General features: G+C 38.0%; 1 protein-coding gene across 1 annotated transcript in view; it reads left to right on the forward strand.

Moving 5' to 3' along the window:
• Positions 1 to 1,825: 1,825 nt before the first annotated feature.
• LOC131038139 (thioredoxin domain-containing protein 9 homolog) overlaps positions 1,826 to 27,950 on the forward strand; it is a 52,532-nt gene continuing 26,407 nt past the window's right edge. Inside the window, exons 1-3 of the mRNA XM_057970469.2 lie at positions 1,826 to 2,095; positions 2,210 to 2,341; positions 4,533 to 4,814. Coding sequence (XP_057826452.1) covers positions 2,318 to 2,341; positions 4,533 to 4,814 — 306 coding nt within the window. The 5' untranslated portion in view covers positions 1,826 to 2,095; positions 2,210 to 2,317. The remainder of the gene's footprint in view (positions 2,096 to 2,209; positions 2,342 to 4,532; positions 4,815 to 27,950) is intronic.

Here is a 27,950-nt window from a genome sequence, read left to right on the forward strand (position 1 = left end):
TAAAAAACTTATTAAAAAAAAAAAAGAAAAGTTGATTTTTTTAATTTATTAAAAAAAATAAAAAAAACTTAAAAAAACAAACAAACAAGGGCCCTTGTGGGGACCACTGCAGGGCAACCTGCATCACCCTACGGACCGCAGGTGGCCTGCGGGCCCATAATGACCCCCCCCCACATAAATTTTTTTCGATAGTTCATTTTTTTTAAAACCCCCCCCCAAAAAATCACCCCCCTTTTTAAATAAATAAAAAACTTTCGATTATTTTTTTTTAATTTTTCTAATTTTCCGAAAATAATGAAAAACGAAAAAAATAAAAAGAATATTTTCAGACTTATACTTGCAAGTCCGTACAGCGGGTTAGGAGGGGAGATTTTTTCAACTTGGGGTAAAGGAGGCTGATTTCGACGAATTGATAGTTGATCTTGGGGTTTTTGGGTTTTCTGAGCACAATGGCAATGACAGATTTGGCAAAAAATGCTCCAAAATTGCAGATTGGTGTCGGGACAAGTCACCACCCTCCACTTTCAAACGGCTCTAGATTTGGCCTCGGATGTCGAATTTGGATGAAATAAAAGGCGATTCTTAATTGCTCAAACCTCCTCAATCCAATGGTGACCCCATATCTGACCCAACAAGCTCCAATAATAACTTGCAATAAAAAACTCCAAAATGCAAAACCCCAAATTTCTCTCAATTTGCAAACCAATGGCACTCTAATGGCTCTGATACCATGTGAGATTTTGCCCAGATCAAGAGGCAATGGAAAGCACAAATAAGAGAGAACAAAATAGATGATAGGAATAAACTGTATTCTATCAAAATGAAAATACTGATCAATTGGATCATCAAGCGTTACATACAATGAATACGAGCCTAAGGTGGAAATTCTCTTACACACACTATCTCAATGTGGCACAAACACCCAAGTGTCTCATACCCAAACTACTATGGAATGCATTTCCTAAGTAAACTTAAGTAAGATGTAATAATATCCATGATGAATAATTATTTACACCAACAAAAATATTAGCTTGAAATTTTGACGATAGATGTTGAAATGGAAGGGATGTTGAAAATATTGTATTACCATGTGAACCCCGAAGGATACATCTTGCATCTAAGGGGTTAGGATTTCCTTGAGATTCACCATCAAAATTTAACTTCATCCATCCATTTGGTTGAGGTTGTCATTGAGCAAGAGCCCTAAGGGCTTGGGAGTTAATTCCACATGCCCCATTAATAGAGTTGTACCAAGTTATTACTATATTATTATATTTTTATAATTCTATTAAACACTTGACCAAAGCAAAAACTCTATTAAGACTACTTTTTTTTTGATGCATAAGTAGATAGTTTGTATTGATCATTAAAAAAATATTGTTTTTCTAAACTATTATTATAATACTATTTTATTATATTATATATTTAAACAATATAATTTTAATTTTTTTTTTTTATATATATTTATTAAGAATATTGAGGTACTCATCTTGTAATAATAATATTAAATAAAAAAATAAAATAAAAAATAATAAAAGATTTTTTGTTTTTCATGTATTTAAAAATGTTTCTAATTTTTATTGACGAACATTTTTGTATGAATATGTGAATATAATATGCCTTGGACATAACTAATTATTATAAAAATTCTAAAAATTCCAATCTAAAATTATAAACAATGGGAAGTTTATGTCCCACAAAAATAAAAAATGCCTAAAAACTTACCGTTCACATATTGTAAGAAAAAAAACATAAAAAACCAATATTTATAATCTTTAAAAAAAATGTTTGTAGCCATATTTAAATATCACTGTATTTATACGAATTCAAAATCACCTCTACGGCACAGGAAAGCCAAATCCCAAACACAAAAGTGAAAAGGATCGCCCAACGTACCAGTAAAAAAATACACACACCATTGCCCCTAGGGTTTGATTTATACGACAGGATTTTAGCTACGGCTGTTAAGGTATACAATGTTGTGCAGTTGAAAGGACACTTTCATTACTTACAGTAGAAAAGAGAATTTTTTTCTCACTCGACCCGACCTGGCCAAAATCGCAACCGGCTGATCTCTCAAACCTTCAATACCATGGTAACGAGTAGTAATAAACAGGGATTTCTTACAGTTACTCTTATCCCGCCTGAAATTTGAATTTATATATTACTATGTATCTTTTGTAATAGGTATTGCCTCTCTCTATTTCAGATACATTGAAATCGTCTGTCATCAAGGAGAAAAGATCTACATTCTCAGCTGTGCAAGGAGGGTGGTTTTGAAGAAGACATAAATCAGTTGCTAATTGAAACAAACAACATGAACGGGGAGCCTGTGCAGAAGGTGTGATGGCGATTATTATTATTGTTTCTAATTCTGTTTTGATTTGTAGTTAACGACTGGGGTAGTTTAGTGGATGCCCTTCCCACATAATTTTAGACATAATTTTAGATAGAAATTACTCATTTCACTCGAAACAAGAAAACAATGTTGAGTTCTTGTAAACTTCTCAAATCTGACATGCCGACCATTTCAACTACATCACCGATAATGTAGATATTTTTTGCCTGCCCTCGTTGAAGAGGTAAGACTTGTGAATGTAGAGCATTTGTAATCAAAATTAACTTGTGAAGGTCTACCAGTCAGAAGGAAACTGGCGCTAGGATTTCTTGCCAAAATTACCTATAGAAGGATTACCCTTGAGAAGGAAACTATAGCGCCATGAATCTGATCTGGCTACCCTGATTCACCTTCTGTGCACTTCAAATTTGCACGAAACTTTAGCTACAGATTTGTGATCCCATGATGTATTATGTTAATTGTAGTTATAAAAACCTGAATGACTTTTGACAAGCCGCAGGATGGGGCTAAGAAAAAACAAGACGACAGTCAAATATTTCCACAAGTTGTATGCCAATTAAAGAGGGTTTTTGTGGGCTGCACCAATACCCAGCAAAGTGATCCGGATTTAGCCGAAGACACAGAAGTAAATAATAGATCCGGGGTTGGGAAGGGTCCAACTAAGCATCAATGTATATGTTAATCCATGCTAATTACAATGACATACGTAAAATAAATGATTTACAAAAATAAGATAGCAATAGCTCTAATCCAACCACAAGATCTAACGCTTTTACTGGTCCAATTCTTAGAAAAATAAAGGATAAGGTTAGAAATTTCACTGCCTACAACTTCCCATTTTCTGCATCAATTTACCAAATAATTTTTGACTTAACAACTAAGCAAAGACCAAAGACAAACATCTGAATAAGAGGCCATCTCTCCATGGTAACATACGACAATGAACTAAACTGAAGAATCTTTAATCATCGGTAGAGATACTGGGATTCCCTTCTAATCATTGTTTCAGAGAAAAACAAGAAAATTTACTTAGAGTGGATTTACCAATAAACAAAGTTTCCAAAAAATATTGACCAAAGTTTATGAAATGTTATAAAATAAATAAATTTTCCAAAATATAGCTGTATTAATTGTATTAAATGGGATTGAGCTTAAGAGGATAGTAATGAGGGTTGTTATAGTATAATTGTGGGTTAATTCTCCAGGACACTATGTAAATTTTAAATGTTAAAATTGGATAAAAGATATTTAACTGTGGTGCAGCATACCCAATATTCAAATCTGTTACAAGCTCCAATTTTCTGTCCTACACGCCAGATCAATTTTGTCAAGAAAAAACAAACATTTTGCCTTCTGCCTCAACTAGGTAAGAGAGGATAATGACAAACTACAAAGGCTTACTGTTAGATTTGGATGCCTGAGTTGAAGGATAGAACACACTGCCTCAGGAATTTCTTCCCACATTCATGCAGTCTTAAGCTGAATGCAGAAAAGAAAACTCTAGGCAATGAGAGCCAAATATAAACGACTGCATCACATAGAGTCCTAATAGTCTAATGAGTTGGAGGTTTCCCCAAAATCTTTGAAGAATCAGTTTGCACTCCAGAGAAATCCTTTCTACAAACAGTGATTGCCTCATTAGTCATTCTTTAACAACATGACAAAACGCATTTAAAAGATGGTAAATTCTCTTTACTTAATTTGTTCCCTACTAAAAATTCTCATCCCTAAATTGGCTAGAAGGTCCACTATTATATTCCCCTCTCCTTTTGACGAGAATCTGACAATCCTACTCCTTATCAGTATGGGCTATTATATCTTGAAAAATAATATTGAGCTGCCAAATCTGACTGCACCTATTATGGATGCCTTTGATAGCAAGAAGTGAGTCTCAGTTAAAAGTCTATGTGATGACAATTGATGTACAATAATATTCTTACTTTAAGTTTATATGACCTGTGAAGATGCATTATCTGCCCAACCTGCCTGGGTTTCTCATAGTTGCCCTATCAAAGTTCAGTTTTATCCATTCCTTTCTAGGGGACACAAATTAACGCTTGGTCTAGAGACCTTAATTTCACGAACCCTATTACTCGAGGTATAATTATAATTATACATGGTTATTATTGTGTTGCTTTGTATTGACCATGCTATAAATGAAAAATAATCACAGATTATCGAGAACCAAGTGCTGACCATAGCAAAAGCAGTAGAGGAGAAGCTGGATGAGCAGATATCTTGTTTAGATCTAGATCGGTTGGATGAAGATGATTTGGAGCAGCTGAGAGAAAGAAGGCTACAGGAGATGAAGAAGATGGCTACAAAGAGACAGCATTGGCTTTCTCTAGGTCATGGGGAATACCAAGAAATACCCACAGAGAAAGAATTCTTTGCTGTCGCCAAGGCAAGTGAGCGTGTTGTTTGCCACTTCTACAGAGAGAACTGGCCATGCAAGGTTTCTGACTTCCAACTTTTTTCCTTCTCTTTTTTCTTTTGTAAATTCAAGTTCAGATAATTGATGGGTACAAAAGGAAATCTAATCAATAATTTTAGACAAATCTTCCAACTGTTCTTTCGTTTCTCAGTTGTAGTTTGGAGTAGATATGCTTGCATATGTAGTGTGAATATTTATAGTTGTAGATAACAGTTTCCCAAGTATTTGCAGTCGTATATCTCTATCTCTTTTTGGCACATGGTTATGACACTCTTTGTTGCATCAAGATCAGAAAAAATATAATTGTTCACGAACACTAAATCTTATTGTAGGAACAGAGTCACAGCAACAAACAATTGACAAAACTTTTCATAAACCTTAATGGAAGCTGAAGGACTGTTTCCTTCAAGTTGTATTTAAAGTTGATTGGGGTATCATCCATATTTGCTGTCCATCTTGCCAGATTGGCAATCGGTAGAGCTTAAGTACCTTTCATTCCATTAAAATGAATCATGCTGCTTGATATTTGTATTCACACTGATGCAGGAGCATCCAGGGTTTGTGCAATCCTGCACACTCAAAAATATTATTCAAATGATTTTGATTATTCTTTTCTGGTATTTTTCATGTGTGGCAGGCTTTGCTTGATGTTCCTGTTCTTATCTGTGTGTGTGTGCACTCTTTCCTTTCCTTCATGGTCTCACTTGTTGCTGGCGTGGCTTTAACCTTCTGTTGTGTGGAGATGTAGATTTATAATAGCAGATATGTTTTTCAATGTTGGACAGTTTCATTCCTGAAATGGCACCCCCTTCATGATGATGACTGTTAGCGGCAGTGGTTACAAATCCTGAACATGGGTGATTAATAAGAGTTACAAGTTAAGTGAGAGCTGACAGTTACCTGTCAGGTCCAGACTCACCTTAAAAATAGCTATTTCTGGATGGTGACTCATAATAGTCAGTAATGCTGGGTGGTTACCATAGGGCTTAGTTTACTACTTCTTCATCCATTTGCTGCAGCAGGCCTTTAATACTCACACGTGAATGTAGTCATGCTTCCTGCTCGCGTTTTCACTCTATTGCATTTTTATTGCTGGCAGTTACTGGACACCACCATTTACCTGGTGTGAACACTCCCTATCAAATATAAACCTTGATCCTCGCAGTGGCAGAATTATTCATTGAAGGGATTCTGGTTACATGTGGCTAAGTTGAGAAGATATTAAAAAAAGGTCTACAGGCGGCCTGTGTGCTAGGCTGTGTCAGATATGCAGTAATAGTTGAAATGCAGAAGGTTTTTTAGTTTCTCAGTATTCTTTAAGTCTGTTTCCAGGGCTGTGTGCCTGTTGCTTTCATTGTTTGATTCTGGACTTTCTGAGTGTTACTTGCTGGGTTATATGCCTGTAACTAGTATTGACTGATTAAGGAAAGGGGTTCCATTGCTTTTTAAATCATAATGTATTTCTTTCAAAAGGAGGAATGTTGTTATAATGTGAAATACTGGGTTTGTTGCAAGTTGACCGCGTGTGTGTAGCTGCTTGGGTTCACTTCGGACACCTGATTTCTTGACTGCATTACAGACTATTTTCTTGAAGTTATTTGGGTTTGAGCTTTAAGTGTAGATGTAGGCCTTATAGAAGTTGTGGTTGAATCATGTAGAGACTGGACAAGAATAACAGTCATCTAGTCATACAAGAATCGTAGAACTTCCCTATCTATCATTTCATTTTGAAACATTCATTTTGTTTTTTATTGATTAGTTTAAATTTTAAGACTTAATATCAATGTGTTGTGTGAGTGTCTCAAACCCTGCTTTACAAGGCCTATCCTCTCTGCTATTCCTGAACTTCAGGATGTTGCCATGTTCTTTGATTCATCCGATTCTACGGATGTACTCAGCCTAAAAAAATAAATATCGTACTGGCATACCATACCCACGTACCTTTACACTTACCCAAAACTTATTCAGCAACTTTGAATATCTCTAATGACACAGATGAAATTAGCTTCCTTCATAAGGTACTGCTGATGGTACCATTTCCTATACCCTGTTCATTCCCAGGTAATTGGTTTGTTTAGTTGAGTCGGGACACTTATGGTTACTTGAGTGTTATCTGACTATTTTTTTTTTGTCTTTCATCCTGTTGTGACCTAATCACACATTGCCCCATTGCAAATGGGGACCCCCTACTTTTGGGCCCTCTCGGTCTTTTGGTTTTTGTTGTTGGGTTTTTTCGCGGCAGTCTCATCAGTTCTCTGAGTTTGCAAATGTTTGGGGGTCAATTTGATCAAGTCTGGAGCCTGTTTTGTCTGTTTTAGGGTTTCATCCTTCAGACTTGGATTTGAGGCCTTTCCTTTAGGGTTTTGGAAAAATTGAGCGTTGCATTGGAATCAAGATCCTTTAAGGACCTACTCATGAAATTTGAGCAAATTTTGAGTAACTTTCTATTTTTAGAAGGTTCCTATTTTTAGGGATTTCATTGCCTCCCGGATTGGTCTAATTTTGCCAAAAATCGAACTTACTATTTTTAGTAAGTACCTTTGTGTCCTATTTTGCCCTAATCCTAACATTTTGAAACACTTTCTATTTTAGGAAAGTCTATTTTGGGCAGGTTCTTCAGAGGCACAGGTGTAGACATTGAAGATTGAGCATTCTTGAACATTTTTAAATCCGAAAATTGTGAAATGGAGGCTAATTGATAAAAAAAATGGCTAAGTATGGGTTCCCATTCTAGAAGTGGAAAGCATTGAAAATCTCCCAAGTCTAGCAAAGAAATCTACTTCAATTCCAAAAATGGCATCCTGATCTAGGAATGAGCGAAAAACGGCCAAGTCTGATGAACAATCAATGATGAATCCTTACCAAGGCAGAATAGCATTCCAAATGCAAGAGGGCGCCAAAGTAAGGCCATGGAGAAATTTTCCTCCATGGTGGATTTTCCTTAGCAAGGTAAAATTATCGCTCATGAAGAATGAAGGGCGCCGAATTGGTGTTTTTTTTCCACCATGTGTTTCTAGCGCCCAAGGTCAACCTAGGGCGCTGTTGGTGTATGCTTTATCATATACCGAACATTAGAATAAAATATCCAAGGATACTCTATCCTCTCCTGAACAAAATCACTACTTGTGCCAAGATTGCGAGAAAGACCACAAGGCGATGCCAAGGTCTATATGTGCGAACAGGCGACTTTATGTGGATAGCTTCTTGGGTAGTGTGTGCTGAAATACAAGGGGGACTTACGCTTGACAACTAGTATCATTCACAAGATGGACTTAGGCGAATTTATCAATAATTGCTCTTTGTTTTTGGATTTAATGATTTGGGATTTCAAAAAAATAGATAAAAAGGATAAGAGTTTAGGAATTCTAACTACTGCTAAGAACTTAAGAGACGATGTAGACTGGGTGAAACCAATAAACAACACTTTGTTTCGCCACACTTAGGACAACTATGCAAAGTATGTGCAATCTTCTAAGGTTGTGCTCAAGATTTTCACACTTATGAATAATACCAACAATTGAACAATATTACTCAAAGTAGAAGTTAATCACCCACATCAAAAGCTCAGGCTAACTTTACACATTGAATGAAAATCATCCATCCAAAAAAAGTATGAACAAAATTTCACCACTCTAAACTATCAATCTTTCATTCATCTAACAACTTCAAAGCAAATTACTCAAAGCAAATCTATTCTAAGTGTTGAAGAAAATATGCAACCATACAACCACTTGATAACAATAAGACTTCAAAACAATACTGATAATGAACTTTTTATTACTCAAGTAGCTCTACGCAACAATTTTATAAATCTCTCCACACTGAAATGAAATGAGAGAATGAGTTTATATAGAGTTTTTGAAAACAAATGACTGGCCAAGATCAATCTAAGATCAACGGTCGAGATTAAGACAACCTAACCCTAATTAGGGTTTCCTAAAATAAAACTAATATCTAGTGCATGCAAGACAAGTGGCACAAGGTGCTATCTTTTAGAATTGCACCCCCTTCTCTTGTTGAGAGGCAGAAAGTTCAATGAACTTGGACACAATTTGATCAACCTCTTCTATCGTGACATGTGGCAACACACTGACTCTGAATTCTAATCCTTCCAAATTCTTGTTTTTGGAAAGCATCTTTGATGGACAAGAGGTTTGATGCCTTAGCCAGATTCTGCTTCAGGACTGGTCCAGTGGTGAAGATCTCTTGTGTCTTGGTCTTTAGATTTTTAGATTTTCCAACTTCATATCCTTCTCTTTGATAGTTTCCTTTTCAAGTACCTCTGCAGCTACAAGGTAAACCTTGTCTTGAATTTCTTTTATCTGCTCTTCAGCTCTGTCAGCATCTGCCTTCACTGTCTCCAAGACTTCACTGTGTGCAACCAATGTCGAGTGCCAACTGGTGAAGTCATATGCAGCTCCTGCTTCAATTATATTTCCATCAATTAGTTCTTGCTTCGAAACTCCTTTCAATTCTTTAAGGCATGGGACAATTTTGTCTAGAATATCTTGGAGATCAGCCCATGCTTTTGCCATGCTTGCAATCCTGGAGAGTAAAGAGGAGGTTTGTCCATATGTTAATGCTAACCTTTCCACAAATGTGGCTGCCTCTTTACTTGTGCTTTCCATCCATTCATTAGTTTCCCTGGCCGTCACTACTTCCTCACAATTTTTGACCGTTTCTTGTGAATTCAAGAGTGGAGGAGCTTCTGGATTTGCTTGATCAAGTGGCTTAGTCAAATGCTGAATATAATCCCTTAGGCGCTCAACTTCTTTCTTGTATTCCTTCTTTTCTACTTCCTTGTTTAGTCTTGCCTTCATGGAAGCAACTGAATTATCCAAGTCTTCACCTTCTTGCTTCTTGGTAGTTGGTCCTAAACTGATTGTAGTGATTTCATATTCATGGGGACCAATATCTCCCTTTGCCTTGTCCACTTTTGGCACAACAATTTGCACTCTTCTACAACCGACTTCATCTCTTTAGATGGTGGAAAACCTTCTGGCTGGCTTCTTTGTGGCAACCTGTTCTAATCTGGCCAAGAAATCTACCATATCATCCTCTTCTTGAACTTCTGTTTCTTGTGTCTTTACTTTCAATCTTTCCTTCAACCAATCAGGAACAGTGAGCTGCTCAATGCCTTCCACTTCCTGATTGCCTTCTTCACATGTGATATCCCGAAGGGCGAAAATCATTCCTTCTTGAAATTCACCTTCCTCAACATCCATTTCATTGTCCGACTCCAATACTTCTGTGCCGGTAGGAGACGAAGGCTGCTCATCTTCTTGATGGATTGACTCTACGTTTTCTTCATGAACTGGGGAAGGAATTTACATCTCTGCCAATGATTCATCAATGGCCGATATGCCATTTATGTTTGCTGATGCAACATAATGAGATGGTTCTAGCCTTTGTTTCTTTTGAGCAGGTCCTTCATTCACAACTGCCTTCCCTTTCTTTTTAGCATTTTCGATTGGCCTAGCACTTTGAGATGCCTCTGCATTTGAAGAACATTCTTCTGCTTCACCCATCAAGTCATAAGTCAAGGTTATATTTTTCCACCTTAATCTATGAATTTGTTGATCAACCCACCACTTGGAATATTTCACAACTGGCTGCATCAAGGTGGTCAAGTCTACATGTATTGGTTTTGACCATTTGATAGGAGAAAGAGGTGCATGCTCATCAAAGATAGGTTGAGTATATTTTGCATTATCTTCTAACTGATTCGGCACAAGGAAAGGTTCAGTCGTTTTGATCAAGCTTACTGGCAGTCTGGTCCATAGTCCTTTCCTAATGTCAAATTCATCTGCAACATTTGCCCAAAAATCCTCTATGTCCACTCTATGTCTGAATCTTTCTCCATTCACTGATCCAATATTACTGTATGGATCATAGTTAGCTCTGGACTGGTAGAATGTGAAAGGATACCATTGCATCTCTAGCCTGACACTTTCAGCTGCCTGTGCTGTTGAACAAGACTCCTCCATATTTCCAATAAAGAATGGAAAGGTAATTGCTACCTTCTGTCCTATTCTTTTGAAGCCTTGGTATGTTTCCAGTTGTCTGAGAACTTCAAGTAGTACCATTCTGTTGGTTGAAGTTGGTAAGGACAACCGTCAAAACCTTGAACTCTTATGTATGTAAATTTTGGAAACTGGATAAACCAGGATCCATACTCGCTTATTAGACTTTTGGCTTCAGGAGATAGGCTCTGGTGAGTTTCTCCTTGTAGTGTCCTTGTGATATACATTAGGAATGCATCATTCACTCGCTTGAAATGGCTCTTCTCCTTAAGTTGTAGCTGAGGATAATAGTTATAAGACTTGAATTCATTTTCTCCATTGCCAACTACGTCTTTGCAGATCAGTCCGGAATATCTAAAATTTCTGGCCAATGAGTAGATAATGTAGGAGCTCATGTAGAATGACTTTGTCTTATCTAGATTTGTCAATTGTTCATGGAGATTATTATTGATTATGCGGGACCAATTGAACATCTTGACTCTCGAGGTGATTTCATCAATGAAGTAGCACATCCACGTCTCGAATGGCGCTCCCTGAGGGCTGCCCATTACCCTATTCAGCAGTAGGATGATATCACCATATTCCTCTTTGAAGTATGGTCGTAATAGATTCTTTGGCACTTTCCCTTGGGGTCTTTTCTTTTCCAACCATGACTTGTTAATATTTGCCGCATAGAGTTCAGATTGGTTATCATAGATCTTTTTGGTATCTTCTTTGGTCTTGTAGGAGGTTTTATTGTAGTTTGGTATTCTAAACGTCTCTTGAATGGCTAACTCTGAAAGAGTAGCTAAAACCCTTCCATCAGGTGCAATGATCTCTCTTGATTGTGCGTTGTAGTGTAAAGCACACTCAACTATCAGCTTAACACATTCTTTAGCTGGAGGAAATCTAGTTGCTTGGACGATGCCATTTCTCATCATCCGGCGAGCAATGAGTGTCGGCAGGTGTTCATCATGACCGTACAGTCTCTTTTTGAATTCTAAATCCACATGTCCAAGGTCAGTGTCTGTGATATGCTTCCATTTAAATTTGATCTTGGATTCCGGCTATACTCCTTTACTAGCAAACTTCATTGGTGCTTTTCTAGAATGTGCTCCTTTGGTGGTTATTGTTGGTGTAAATAATTATTCATCTTGGATATTATTACACCTTACTTAAGTTTACTTAGGAAATGCATTTCATAGTAGTTTGGGTATGAGACACTTGGGTGTTTGTGCCACATTGGGATAGTGTGTGTAGGAGAATCTCCACCTTTTGTGGTCTTATCTTGTTGTTACACTCCACATTCAGTGGGTGATCCACCTCATGTAGAATATTATATTGTTTTTCCTATCTACCTACACCTATTTCCTACCTACCCTTGTTTCTTATTGAGCCACATGTCATGTTTGTGTGCTCACATATCCATATAGCCTTGTCTATATAAGCAGGCTCATGTTCATTGTATGTAATTGAACGCTTGATGATCCAGTTGATCAGTATTTTCATCTTGATAGAATACAGTTTATTTCTATCATCTATTTTGTTCTCTCTTATTTGTGCTTTCCATTGCCTCTTGATCTTGGCAAAATCTCACATGGTATCAGAGCCATTAGAGTGTCATTGGTTTGCCAATTGAGAGAAATTTGATGCTATTTGGGGTTTGCATTTTAGAGTTTTCTATTACAGGTTATTATTGAAGCTTGATGGGTCAAATCTGAGGTCACCATTGGATTGAGGAGGTCCAAGAAAGTCAGTTTTGCCTTTTGTTTCATCCAAATCGGACTTTGAAGGCCAAATCTAGAAATTTTCCAAAAATTATAATTTTGCAGGCAATTTTCAAATAGCGATATCTCACTCATCCAGACTCCTTTTTTCGAGCAATTGTTTTTGTTTTGGGGTAGAATTTCGTGATCTGTACAATGGTGCAAGATTTTTCGGATTTTCGGATACAGGTTTTTCGGAAATCATGAAATCTCGATTTTTACAACTTTGGAGGCTTCATTTGGGCTCATATGGACTCTTTTTTAGGTGCCGTTTTTTTTAAAGTGCATAATTTTTTATCTACTTTCATAATCTACTATCAGTTTTCAGCAATTTTGGGTAGAAATTGTACTTTGATCATATGGTCTTATTTGGCCAATTTGGCATTTGTATTGCATAGATCTATCTTTCTGATCTTTTGCTTTGTAGTTCTCAGCCTATTGGGGTAGTTGTAAAACAAAATCAGAAGTCCACCTTGCCATTTTTTGCAAGTGGCCTATTGTACACGCACTACATATAAAGTGCCAAAATCATCATTTTTGGGGGGCTACTTTGATTGAGTGAATTTGGGGGGTGTCTCTTGTGCTTTTGTGCTCTTGTGTTCCTTCCTTTTTGCTGCTATGAGTTCTTCTAAGTTTCCTCTATTAACTCCTCATAATTATGCTACTTGGAAAATTGATGCATGGAGTAAACTTATGGAAAAAGGACTAACTCATTATATTGATGGAACTATTGTTGCTCCCATTGATCCTAAGGTTGATCCAGTTGGTCATTTGGATTGGCTCACTAAAAATATCATGACAATTGGTACCTTAAGAAAGTATGTATCAAAGGATCTCATTTTTCATATTGAGAAGTGTACTCTAATTAAGGATGCTTGGCAAAAGTTTCAAGACTTGTATGGTCAAGTTGATGAGATTAGGGGATATCAAATTGATAGTGATTTCACCATGTTAGATCCCAAGAACTTTGATACTATACAAGATTATGTCACTAAGACAAATGAGTTGAGGGCACAACTCAAGGATTGTGGCATTGATAAGAAGGATACTCAATTGATCTTCAACTTGATGGGCAAACTTCCACAAGAATATGCAATATTTGTTTCTAGTTTCCAAACCCATAGGATGACAATGGGTTCAAGCTACACAATGCCTACATTTGATGCTTTCACTGAAATGTTGATGATGGAACAAACTAAGTTGATAAGCATGGGCATTCTTAAGGCTTCTAAGTCTCAAGCATTAGTGGCAAATCAAGGGAACAAAGGAAATCAAGTAAAGGACAACTCAAACAAGAAGAAATGGCAATCAAAGCCTAAGGACAAAGCATCATCCTCTCCACAACAAGGAGATTCATTCTCTTCCAAGAGGGATAACTCACCAAAGAGGGAGAGACCTACGTGTGCCTATTGTAAAAAGTTTGCTCATGAGGAGCGTCGTTGCCATTCTAAGAAGATTGATGAACTCACACATATCCTCAAAAAGCATAACATTGATTTGCCTAATGTCTACAAGAAGGATGATTCATCAACTTCCACTCCCTCACATTCAAAAGGAAAAGGGCAAGCATTCATGGCTTCTACAAGTGGGAAGACTCACTCTTTTGGGACAAGAAAAGGAAAAGCTCTTTGTGCTACAACAAGTCATGATTCAGAGAGATGGCTTCTAGATTCAGGGGCTTCTCATCATATGGCATCTTCGCAGTCTATGTTCTCTACATTTGAGCCTTGCACCATGCCGCAGATTTTGATGGGCAATCATACATACATGGATGTGATTGGGAAAGGATCTATTGACATTGGGGATAACTCCTTCAATGATGTGTTGTGTGTACCCCACTTGACAAACAATCTCCTTTCCATCTATCAAATCACACATGGCGCAACTAAGAGAGTTGTGGAGTTCACACCGAGTCAGTTTTCATTAGAGAATTGGAGACTAGAGCTATCATTGCGACTGGGGTGGTTGATCATGCATCTCGGTTATACTCCTTTTCAGATTTTGTTGATGATGATGATTTCACATTTGATGATTCTACGCATGATGATCACACGTCTTGTGATGGTTCAGATTTTGAGGAGAACTTTGGGCACTTGAACATGGGGATTCTCACATGTGACCTCGTTCTTGAGCCTTGTATTTCATCTCCTCATATTGATATCACATCACCTATTGCACCTGATGATGCGGATAGTGCGACAGTTTTGCCTTCATGTGATTCAGTGCAGCAGGATATTCATTGTCTTCCAGCTTCAGATTCATGGGATGATTACTTGACAAACATTGCAGGTTTGTTTGTGGAATCCTACATTGCAGATTTGGGAGACATCATTGATGACATTCATCTTCTCTTTGATGAAGATGATCCTTCTTCGATTGTTGCGAGGGCACACTCTGACCGTCTTGTTCATTCTCTACATTATCATTCTTTTGAGGTTGACATGATTGTGGATATGTATGTACAACAATTGGAGGAGGTCTCTTTATCTTTTGAGGAGACATGTGAGTCTTTGGGACATGTTCTACATCCATCCCCACTAGATCTTGGAGTGCTTTTTAAAGCAGTGTGGCACAGTTTACCACCTTTGGAGGGGGTATCTTTCAGCATTGACATGGGGACACTTGAGCAGTTTTCAGAGATTCCATTCATCATGAGTTTTTTTCATACATCTTCCCTTCATGATTGGGGAGACTTCATGGATACACCTTTGGTTTTGTTTCTTCCTAAGGGGAGGAATGTTGTTCGACGTTCGTGGAGCAGTTTCTTCATACATCGAGCTTCTATCATTGGTGCAGATTCCACATTGAGGGGGGGCTTCCTAGTCTCTCTCTTCTTCTTCTTCTTCTCTCATATGGGGGGGACTTTTTCCTCACATGGGGTTTTGTCCTTCACATACTTCTATGAGAGTTCTTTGTATCTAGTTTTCATCTCTTTTTTGGGGGAGGGTTTTTTCCCATTGGGTTTTTCTCTCTTTCCCCGCTTTGTGAGAGATTTTATTGCATTGGTTTGCATGTATTTGCATTTGTACATGGGTACCTAACATGGCCTAGTAGCCGGGACCCATCTTGCATTGCTTAGTTGCATTGTAGACTTAAGTGCATCCCCCTAAGTTGCACTTAAGGGGGGGTGTTGGTGTAAATAATTATTCATCTTGGATATTATTACACCTTACTTAAGTTTACTTAGGAAATGCATTTCATAGTAGTTTGGGTATGAGACACTTGGGTGTTTGTGCCACATTGGGATAGTGTGTGTAGGAGAATTTCCACCTTTTGTGGTCTTATCTTGTTGTTACACTCCACATTCAGTGGGTGATCCACCTCATGTGGAATATTATATTGTTTCTCCTATCTACCCACACCTATTTCCCACCTACCCTTGTTTCTTATTGAGCCACATGTCATGTTTGTGTGCTCACATATCCATATAGCCTTGCCTATATAAGCAGGCTCATGTTCATTGTATGTAATTGAACGCTTGATGATCCAGTTGATCAGTATTTTCATCTTGATAGAATACAATTTATTTCTATCATCTATTTTGTTCTCTCTTATTTGTGCTTTCCATTGCCTCTTGATCTTGGCAAAATCTCACAGTCATTAACCTGCATAACACATGGAAATTCAATATTATTTTCAAGACAACTTGCTGATTTTAATTCTGATTTTAGACCTTTTTTCTTGAAAATTTCACTTTCAGCTTGTCGAAAAGCTAAATTTCTGCGAAAAAAGTAGACTAAAAAGTGAAGAATTTGGTCTAGAAATTGATGAATTTTGAGAGAAATAAGACAGCATAATAGAAGAATTTAGTCAAACGCAGATTTTAGGTATTTGAAATTGATCTTATGACTGAAGTTCACCTTCAATTCTTATGATTCTATCTTAAAATCAGAAAAAAACACTTTGTTCTTGTGTTTCAACACCCAGAAAATTTTTCTCCTTCAAAATTCCTCTTCAAAAATTGATTTTCACAAAAATCTAAGAGAGAAAACTTCTTCTCAATTACTCTCCAAATTTCCAACTTGAATAATAAATTTGAAAGTGACTAGTTGAAAAATATATAGAGAAGCTTCATCTTTGTTTTTTTGTTTGTTTGTTTGTGTGTTTTTATGTTTTAAATCTTTCCAAAATGGAAAGTTTTATTTTTCTCTCAAAATTCCATCCTTAGCTAAGGAATCTTCTAGAACTTTCTTTCAATTTCTAAAATTCTCTGAATTTTTCGAAAATATTTCTAAGTGTTGAAATTATTTTCCCTTCAAAAATAATTCTAAGTGTTGGAAAATATTAAAAATATTTGATGTGTCAAGTTTATTTTCCAACCCGTTCGTTGATTGACCCCTGATTTCATATGCTTATTTTCTCAAACTTGTTTTTCTTTTAGCCATTTTTCTCTCTTTGTCATGGCAAGCTGATGGTCTCCCTGTCCAAGCCATGGGCGAAATTTTTATGTCTTGCTTAGGCATCTTCACATATTCCATTTATGCCTAGGCAAACCTGGAATGTCTAAGTCTTGCCAACTTGTGTTTTTATCTTGGCAAATTTAAATTTCCTCTTCGAAGTGTGCTTAGCCAATATCTGGCTTCTTGCTATGTCGTCCAAGTTGTTTGGACAATTCTCTTTGGCGAACTTTGATAGTTTCTTTGGTCTTTGCCATGTCTTAATGTGTGTTTTAATTTTTTTCCATGCCTAGCGGACTTGGACTTTTTTGTGCCAACTTTGTTTTGCTTTAACCTTTTCCTACATGGCTAGCGGACTATGCTTGGTCTTAACCATATTTTCATCAAGAAGAGGGCGAAGTTTGAAGCATGTTAGACATCTCCTTGGGGCGGACTTGGAAGACATCATGCCGACTTTCTTTAGCTTTAATCCTTTTCCATGCCTAGCGAACTTCAAGTGTTTTCTTTCCAAGGCGAACTTGAAGGTGGACAAGACATGTTTGTTTTGATTTGCTTTATCTCTTGCAACCTACTTGGGCAGAGTTTGCCTTCCATCTGCCATCTTTCATGTGCCTAGGGGGACTTTGAATCACTTTGGATAAGTTTCATCATAGCTGGGCGGAGTTTGTAGTGCATTGGATAGGCATCTTTGTTTTATTCTTGGCGGACTTGGAAAGCTCCTTGCCATTCCAAACTCCTTGCTTTCTTCTTACTCTCAATCCTTGCCTTAGCTTTATTTCTTTTCTTTTGCCAAATTGATTTTGCTTCCATCATGTCATGTCTAGGCGACTTGTCCAATGCTTTGCCATTTTAATCTTAGCTGGACGGAGTTCATGTTTAATGTGTCATTCTATGTTCATGCTTGGCAATTTAGGCGAATTTCATCTGGACAACCACTTCTTCACACTTATTCAAACTGTCATGTCCATCTTTGACTTGCCATGTTTATACCTGAACTATCTGGAACAAAACCCTAATTAGGGTTTCTGCCTTGCTTTCTGCACTTGGAGACAATTTTTTAATTTTGAGTATGAGTACTGATCATATGGTCTGAGGAATGATCTTCTGGAACAAAACCCTAATTAGGGTTTCCACCTGCGTTTTACACTTAAGAGGCAAAATCCTTCAATTTTGACAACATGGATAGTAATGATATGGCTTGAGGATCAAAACCCTAATTCCACAAAAAAGCAGAAAAAAACATAACCTTATTTTTTGTACTTGGAGACAAAATTTTTCGAATCTGAAGACATGGGCACTGACCAAATGACTTGAGGAACAAAACCCGGGTTCTACTTTAAAAAAAGCAGAAAAAAGCAAAAAGCGAAAAAGCAAAAAGCAAGCCAAAAAAGCTGCTTCTCGGATTGTGCCCAAAGTGCCAAAAATCAAACTTTCTAAATTTAGAAAAAAACAAAAAAGCAAAAAAATTCCTAAAAATAGAAAATTGTCAGACTTGATCCAAAGCAATTGGGATCCTCGTCCTAAAGACCTTCTAAGCACTTTGACAGTGTTCAAATGCAATTTTTAGCAAGATTTCACTACTTGGCTCGGGATGACTTGAGAAACTTTGACTCAAAACTCTCAAAGAAAATGTATTTATGAAACTGCAGAGCTAGGACAAAACCCTAAAAAGCAAAAACAAGGGGTCCCCATTTGCGATGGGGCGATGTGTGAAATAGGTCACAACAAGCGCCAAATAAAGGGGGTCGTGGAAAACTGAGCCAAGGTGAATATTCCTCCAATGCATGAAAATTCCGCCCAAGACAAGTGATGGGTGCTAAAATGAGGAGGTCATGGAAAAACAAGAAACTTGGAAATTCCCTCAAGACATGGATTCAGCGCCCAGTTTGGAGGTGGGGCGTTGAATGAAGGTGAGCAAGGAAAATGTGAACCAAGTAAGAATTCCTCCATACCAAGCATCCAACGCCCAAGATGGTTGAGGGGTGCCAAAATGGAGGGGCTATGGAAAAGGCCATTAAAGTGAAAATTCCTCCCCTATATGGAATCAGCGCCCAAAACAGTTTTAGAGTGCCAAATGGGGATAGCAAGGAAAAAGGTAAGCAAAGAGAAATTCCTCCTTATGGTGATTTTGGCGCCCAAGGTCAAGTATGGGCACTAAGTCAGATATAAGCTCTTCGTAAGTCCTCTCTTTTAGATCGGTTATAATCTTTCTATACATTTGCCCACGTGTAGGTCTGATATATGTTTAAGGACTAGGACGACTTTCTATATTTGTTTAGAGATTGAAGGATAACTTTTCTGAATTGATTATCTACAAACTCAGATCGGACTCTCTGTACATTCTTCCCCTTTTTATTTCTTCTTACTTCTTATTTCCAAGTTATAATCCTTTTTGAATTGAATGTTATTTTTCCCTTTAATTTATTATAGTTCTAGATGTTCCCAATCTACCTCCCTCAATCCGTCTTTCATATCTGCACATGATATTTATTCATGCCTTTTTATATATCTGCGGTATTTCGTACGATCTCTGGTTCCTTTGAATATCGGGGTGAATATATATATCAACTGGAGCTTCTAATTCCATACCCGTCAAATATATTAATTGCTGTGTATAGTGTCTCTTCCTTATAAAGATCGTTGCAATTGATATAGTCCAGCCCTTTATAGTGTTGCTGTTAATGATATATTCATCAATTACCCCCTTGCTAACTTTTTTTATTTTCTTCCTATTACGTAAAAATGTCTGAATAATCCCCGTACGAGATCTACAAGTATTCTTATTATATATCTTACAAGACCCAAAAGTCACATCCCTAAAATGTCCAAGAGACATGTCAATTTTTAAAGCTGGCAAATCAATTTATTTAGTAAATCGTATCTCTTCAAAATATATGCCAATCACACTTATTAAACAATTGGTTCATGAACCCATCGCTTGATGTGTTTTGACTAGTATTGGGGATGACTGAATATTTGGCCGAGTCGCTGTTGACCAGTTGTATCTTTTGGGGAATCGAAATTGATATTTATTCGTTAGTCTTTATCAATTAATTATTGGTGCTTGTTATTTATCACACCATAATAAACGTAACTCTTAATATTTCTTACCAAACCAAATATGGATAAGAGTTATGAAGAAAACAATCTTCGATACCCCTAAGGCTTCCCATATCTGATGTAACATCTTATTGTTTGATGTAGTTTTAAGGGACCAAAATTGACACTATTCTGACATTCTGACATCCTCTGTTTGTTGTCTGCTGAAGGCAGGGACTTAAGAGATGAAATTACCTTTAATGTTCCATAATATATTTCGATGGTGAACAATTACTAACAATCTAAAGCATTGTTTTCAAGCTGGTGTGTCCAGGATGCACAGTGGGCTGAATATTAATACTTTATTTCTGATCTGATTATCTGTTGCACTATTTATAATATTATTTTTGCAATAATGTATTCTTATAATATTTATATTGTTATTTTGTCAATAACATAATATTGTAAAATTTATATTATTATTTGATAAATATGAAATTAATTATGAATTATATATTGAATCTTTTTTATTATTATTATTAAGATTTATTTAGTTCATTCTATTCATTTATTTGGTTATATATATATATTTTTATATTTTAATTGTATTATTATTTATTATTAAATTCTATTTTAGAGTGGGCATTATCATGTTTTGATTGTTTTGATGGGGACATCACAAATTCCTCCTCAATAGAGATTTGGCGCCCAAGATGGTTGTGGGGCGCCAAACTCCTCCATGGGGTGGATTAGCGCCCAAGATCAGAGCAAGGTGCCAAGTTGGAGATGCCAGGGAAGAGATAAAAGATTTCAAAATTCTTCCATGGCAAGGAAACAACGCCCAAGGAGATGCTATGGCACCAAATGAAGGGGGTCATGGAAAAAGTGAAACAGGTCAAATTCTTCCACATGTTGTGATTAGTGCTCAAGAAGAATGGAGAGTGCTAGGAAAGTGGGTTCAAGGAAAAATAAGAAAATTCCGCCTCAAGGTGAATTCCACGCCCAGGTTTGAAGAATAAATTCCAAGGCAAGTGTTGACGTGTATTTTGTACACAATCATACAGAGAATAAAATACCCAAAGGCATCTTATCCTCTCTTGAATAAAGTCTCTAACTGCTGAAGATATCGCAAGAAGGATCAGTTAGGGTGACTTCAATGTTCTTTTAAGTAGGGTCTCTACGTGTGGATAAGCACCAGTGGTCGTTGTGATTGCTGTTTCATCAAGGGGCCTTACGTTTCCGAAATGCAGGAACATGATTTCCTAATACTAACAAGCTCTCAAAAAAGATCAAAAGAGTAGGGCTTGCAAGGGATCTAGTCTAATCTAACCCTAAGAATGACTCAATGTGGACGAGACTTGGCAAGATTCTACCAACTTCAATATTGCCATAAAGTAACAACTCAATTGAAATTGATGCGATCTTCTAAGGTAACAAATGATTTTTTTTCAATTCATCAAGGATCATGGACACTACCACGAAGGCACATATCCAAGATACAACAATGATTGAAAGTTTAAGCGATTCAAATATCTCCAGTCGACCACGCAAGGCGTTCCTACAATCAGCAAGAAGCTAGTGGTTTGGAAAGCGAATCCTACCAAAGATCAAGTCCAACACTTTGTCCTTCGAATTAAAACACTACTTTGATTGAGAATGATTCAAGAAAATGCACAACCATGAAGATAACCACGAGAATTGCAATAAAACACCATAACTTCAATATTTTATTGATCTCAAAGCCATCATGAACAACAATTGTTTGAAATTCCTTCTTCAAAGCTCAATCTTGCTACAAAATACTTGCTTCTCTAATCACTAATGCTGATATCTAATCTCTAGTTTCTTAGTTCTTGTTACAAAATAAAAAGAAATGAGGGTATATATAGCATCCTCAATTACAATGAACGGTCCAGATCAAAAGAAGATCAATGGCCAAGATTATGACACTTAAACCCTAATTAGGGTTTTATTACAAAAGTTCCCCTTTTATTGCACAACATTAAATGCATAGCCAAATATTAAATTTGGCACGAAAATCTAGAAGACATAGACCAATGATAATTAAGGTGCCACATCATCTATAACAACCTCTCATCTAGAATCTTATTCCCTTTCCAATGCTCCTTTTTAGCATATGCAATGAATCTAGATACGATTCCTTCGATCTCAGCAATGGGAATCTCGGAAAGATTCTTCATTCTTTCTTCTAAGTGGATGACCTGATCGAAAGCCTTGAGAAGAGTAGCGTCCCATTCAGGTTCAAGTTCCTTGGTCTTCTCAATCAGGAGCATGGTGGCAAACATCTGATCTCGTTGCTCATTTGTAATAACATTCTCATCTTTGCAAAAGATGACCTTGACTCTATCTTCCAATTCCTGCAAATCCACATCTGTCTCAACTTCGATCCTCCTGCCAAGAATAGTACGTAGTACCTCAAACACCCTGTCCTGGATCGGGTGGATGTCCTCCTCAACACGATTGCATCTGGTACTGATGTCCTCGAAGAGAACTTCCTTCGTCTGGAGTAAAGTCGACCACTGAAGCAAACTATGAGGTCCTCTATCCATTATCTTTTCCTGTGCTAGGACCTTCCTTGATGTTTGTCTGATTACTTGCAAGACAGGAATGATAACATCCTTAGTATGAGCAAAAGCGGCTACCGTTATCATCAAGTTGTGGATGATCTCAAGAACCTGGATAGCCCTATGAATGGTCTGCATCATCCTTGTTGCAAATTCCATGGCGACTGTATGAGATTTGTCAATCCATGAGCTCATAAGCTGGACTAAACTCTTGACTCTCTCTGCCTCACCAATTGATTGAAGGGGAAGTGCCTGTGTAGGAGATACTGCTGGATCCTAACATCCCAAAGGTTGATTGAGATGGCTGAAGTATGTTCTCCATGCACCGACCTCTCTCTCAAGCTTTCTATTTTTCTCCATTTCTTCTTTAAGCTTATCTTTCAATGCCTCAAATGAATCGGTGGCATCATCTAGTGTCTGCTCGGCTGTGAGTGGACCAAGCTCAAATGTCTCTACATCATATTCTTCTGCAAGGATCTCACCTTCATACTTGGCCACGACCGGTGTAGCTATCTGCAATATTCTGGATCCAGTCTCATCTCTAATCATCTTGGACATCTTAGTAGCCTTCCTCTTCTCTGTCACTTCCTGGGAATGTCCAACGAGACTCTCCAAATCAATCACATTGTCCTCATCCTCGACCACAATTACCTTCGTTAATCTTTCCTTTAACCAATCTGCGATGGCAGATCTTGTTTCTTTAACCTGAATCTCCTTAGGCAATTCTTCTTTTCTGGGAGGAGATGTCACTTCGTTATCTTCCCTATCTTCATGCAACTCATTATCTTGGAGAGATCCACCTGGTGACCTTCGAGGTGCCTGTCCTTCTTTATCATTCTGCACCATTGATTCCATGGATTCCTCTATCTCAAATGTCCTCTTCTCCTGTCGAGAAGATGTGCCGGATGAACGATCTCGGTTGGCCTCTTGCTTCTTCTTGGAGGATTCCCTTTTCTCAGGTCTTTCTTTCCTCTTCGAGCCTCTAGGATGGAGATTGCCTTCACTTGCGCTTCGAAGGTTGCCTTCACTTGTATTTCTGGGATTAGGATTACCTTCGCTTACACTTGCCCCACCTTCAACTGGTCTCTCCTCCAAAGTGAAAGTCATAGCTATGCCCTGTTCTCTCAACTTTTGATGCTGCACATCAACCCATCTGCGAGTACAAGACAAGACTGGAGCCATCAAGGCATCTAGATCCACAACCTCGGGCTCATTCCAATCTAACCTCACTGATTTGCTTTCTCGATCATAAGATGATTGAAGATGCCTGCCACTGTCCTGAGCTTGGTCGGCCACTCTGTAAATCTTGCATTTCCTGATGAAATCTAAAGGCAATCTAGAATGCATCTTTCTTTTCACTTCAAGATCATCTAAGAGATTCATCATAAAATCTTCTATTTGAAACTCATGCTTATATTTCCTACCGACTGTCTCTTCTATATATCCATGTGGATCAAAGCTCTCTCTCAAGGCAAAGAATGAAAATGAATATAAAGCTAACTCCTTCTCTGCGTCATCCATGGCTATAGCATTAGGACATACTTCAACTGAATTTCCTAATATGATAGGTACAGGAACTCCATTTCCATGTCTGTGTCTGAATGCCTTCGCATAAGCTGCCAACTGTCTAGTTACTTCAAGTAACACTATTCTGTCTGTCGGATATCTTGGCAACATGTATGGAGGTGAAGGACATCCATGAACTCTAATATAAGTAAATTTCGGAAATTGGATAAACCAAGCACCGTACCTCTTTACTAGCTCTTGTGCATCCTGTGATAGCCTATTGTGAATCCCGCCTTGCAACGTCCTGGTGATGTTCATCGTGAAGGTATCATTAACTAACTTGTAATTACTTCTTGGTGGATGATGCAAGTGGACATAGGAATCACAAACTCTGACCTCACCGGGTCCTCTTCCAATCACTCCTCTGTGAGGTAGTCCTGCATATTCAAAGCTCCTGATCAAGGCATATATGACGTATAAACTCATGTGGAATGACTTGGTAGCCTTCAGTCTCCTTAACTGTACGTCCAAGCAATGGCTAATCATTCTAGCCCAATGGATTGTTCCTTTCCCCTGAACTATCACTTGGATGAAGTAGAACATCCACTTCTCAAAATAGAAGGCTTGAGGAGCCCCTGTGACTCGGTTGAGTAGTGTTATCAAATCTCTGTACTCCTCCTGGAAGTCGATCCTATGTGGTGTATTCGGAATCTTGCTCAGGCGAGGACGACTCTTAAGTAACCAATTCTTGTTGATGATGCTTAGGCAAGCATCTGGATCATCTTCGTACATGGACCTGGCTCCTTCTATGCTTTTATAAATCATATCTTTATGTTCTGGCAAGTGAAGAGCTTCACTGATAGCTTCCTCTGAAAGATAAGCAAAAGTGTCACCTTCCTTGGACACTATCGATCTGGATTGTGGATCGTAATGGCGAGCACACTCGATCATCAACTCATGGCACTGGATTGCTGGAGGGAAGCCGACCGCCTTGATAATGCCACTTTCAATTATTCTCCTTGCGACAGGTGATGGCTTGCCAATGTAAGGGACCTCTCGAAACTTCTTCACACTGAAGTTGCCCAAGTTGGTATCTCCAATGTTGCTCCACTTAGACACGATCTTGGTCTCCAGTTCTTCGTTCTTCTGATCTTCTTTCATAAGAGCTGGACGACTGGTGGATGCTCCTACCTTCGGGGTCGCCATCGTAATACCTACACAACATTTCATAATAAGTAATAGATTTTGCAATGTATAACCATGTATTAGAGATTAAATTTAGGAAACTTCATGATAAGTCTTTGAGTTATCATTTCCTAAAAACGATTAAGCTAATGGAATTTCAAAATTTCAAAATTCAAAATTTAAACCCATGACGATCAAAATTCAAAATTAAGACAAGGGATCTTCGCCATACCTCTCTTGCGAGCTAACTCTAAAAATGCAAAATAAGGCGATTTGTCTAGACAAAAATTTGGAGTTTTGAAGATTTCAATGTGATCTTCCTCAAGCGAACACCTTCCCTAGTAACTTCACCAACCTTAGGGGTCTTCAACGTGATGATGGCAAATTCGCTGAACTCCAACCTAAGTTCGCACTCCCTTTTATGATGTTTCACATCACCTTGATGAAATTCGCACCTTGATGAAATTCGCACCTTGATATTTCGCATATGAAAGGATGAATATGATGGTTTGAAATGAGATATCACCTCCTCATTATATAGGCGCTCACCCTCTAATTGCACATAGGCCGACTTGGAAATAAGTCAAATAATAACAAAATTTTAAATAAAAAGAGGAGGCCGACTTTGCAAAACATTTAAAATAAACCCAAGCGCTCTTTCTTTATTTAAATTAATAATTAATTAATTAAATGCCTTGTAATTAATTATTTCGATTTTTTAAAAAGGCAAAATTAATTAATTAAATGTCTTGTGCGCACTTATTAAATGCCCATTTTATCGAAATTTAGCATTTGAAATAATTTGAAAATGGCATTAGCGCCAAAACATGAGAGGTGAAAGGGTACAAACCACATCGCTCTGGTCCCTGGGAGAGGGACAGGAGCGAACTTCATTTTGCTCTTGATTTTCACGTCCCTTTTGCGTTCAAAGTCACTTCTTCTACGTCAAAATTGGCATTTTAATTGGGGAACCTTGAGCTTGATCGATTCAATCTTTTGAATGAATGTCCCCTAGACCATTTTCGCCCTGGTTCCTTGGTGAGGGACAGGAGCGAACTTTTGTATTTCTCCTTGATCCTTGATCATTTTAATTGCCAACTTACGTTACAAGGCAAGAAATAACTTTATCTATTCATTCCACGCATACTTAACTTGTCCATTGCAAGGCTAATTTGATATTTAAGTGAATATCGCCCTGGTCCCTTGGTGAGGGACAGGGGCGAACTTTGTATTTTAGCTCCAAATTGTCAACTTTTAACATTAACTCCTTGTTCATCACCTTTCTAATGACATTTCGGACCTTGCATGACTACGCCTTGCTATCGTCTTTTGAAGGAAATGACCAGTTTAATAAATATCGCCCTGGTCCTTGACTGAAGGACAGTAGCGATTTTTTGTTCATTGTGCTAATCCTTGATTATATCGACTTGCAATTGCCTTCGAAGTATAAAATGAGGTCCCTTGCTCCCTTTTGAACGTTTGAAACGAACGTGGCCTTCAAAATTTAAGCATACTTAGAGATTTCGCTCTGGTCCCTGGCTGAGGGACAGGAGCGAACTTAGGTGATTTCATCATATTAGGCGGTCTTTGCAACTTCATTCTTCGTCGAGGCGTTCCAAACATCATTGCCTCCTTGTACCTTGACTTGGAGTGACTTAAACTTGGAGGGAAATGTTAGATAACCTTGATTTCGCCCTGGTCCTTGGCTGAGGGACAGGGGCGAACTTGTACTTGTAGGCTCAATCACTTTTTGCCGATGCTTAAAACTATCTTCAACGGACTTGTCATGCTTCCCTTCATTCACCTTTGACATGGAATTCGTTTCATCTTGGCGAGAAATTTGTCTAGGGAAGAAATCGCTCTGGTCCCTGGCTGGGGGACAGGAGCGCCTAGGACAACATAGGCCTCACTTGGCGTTTTACAATCTTCAAATTATCTTCAACGGGTTCGTTACGCCTCCTTTGCTTGCCTCAAAGTTAAAACTTACTTGATCTTCGCCTAAATCTTGCCTTATAAGGAAATTCGCTCTGGTCCCTGAGAGAGGGACGGGAGCTACCACTAAAATTCGCCCTGGTCCCTGGGAGAGGGACAGGATCGATTTTGCTTCTATGATCCATTTTCCTCATGATGACATTTTCAAGTTATATTCAACTGATAAGATGTATCTCTTCTGTTCTCCCCAAATCGCGAAATCGTTCAAATCTTGCAAGGACAAGGCAATGTTGGATTTTAAGCTTCGGTCCTTCAGTGAGGGACAGGAGCGATTTTTGCTCCTGGCACATTTCCATGTTTGCAAATTTCCTCAAATTATATTCACTGGAAAGAACATGCCTCCCCTCATCTCTTCCAATCCAAAATTCATCTTGATCCTGCAAGGACAGTAAAATTTTGAGAAACAAGCTCCGGTCCGTCAGTGAGGGACAGGAGCGATTTTTTGTCCCTGAGGGCAAATGTTCAACTTTTCTTCGCAAATGACTAGGTCCTGGCATTCCATCATGTTTATTCCATCTTTCATCACGTCCTTGACGTTTTAGCTTGATCAAAATGAAGTCAGAATGGTCCAGACAAGACATTTCGCCCTGGTCCCTGACTGAGGGATAGGAGCGATTTGTCCTAAAACTCCAAAAATTCGCCATTTTCAAATCTCAAAATCTTCAAAAGGTTTCAATTCGCGTTC

This window comes from Cryptomeria japonica, chromosome 11, assembly GCF_030272615.1.
Source record: "Cryptomeria japonica chromosome 11, Sugi_1.0, whole genome shotgun sequence".
In the NCBI taxonomy this organism is placed as follows: Eukaryota; Viridiplantae; Streptophyta; class Pinopsida; order Cupressales; family Cupressaceae; genus Cryptomeria; species Cryptomeria japonica.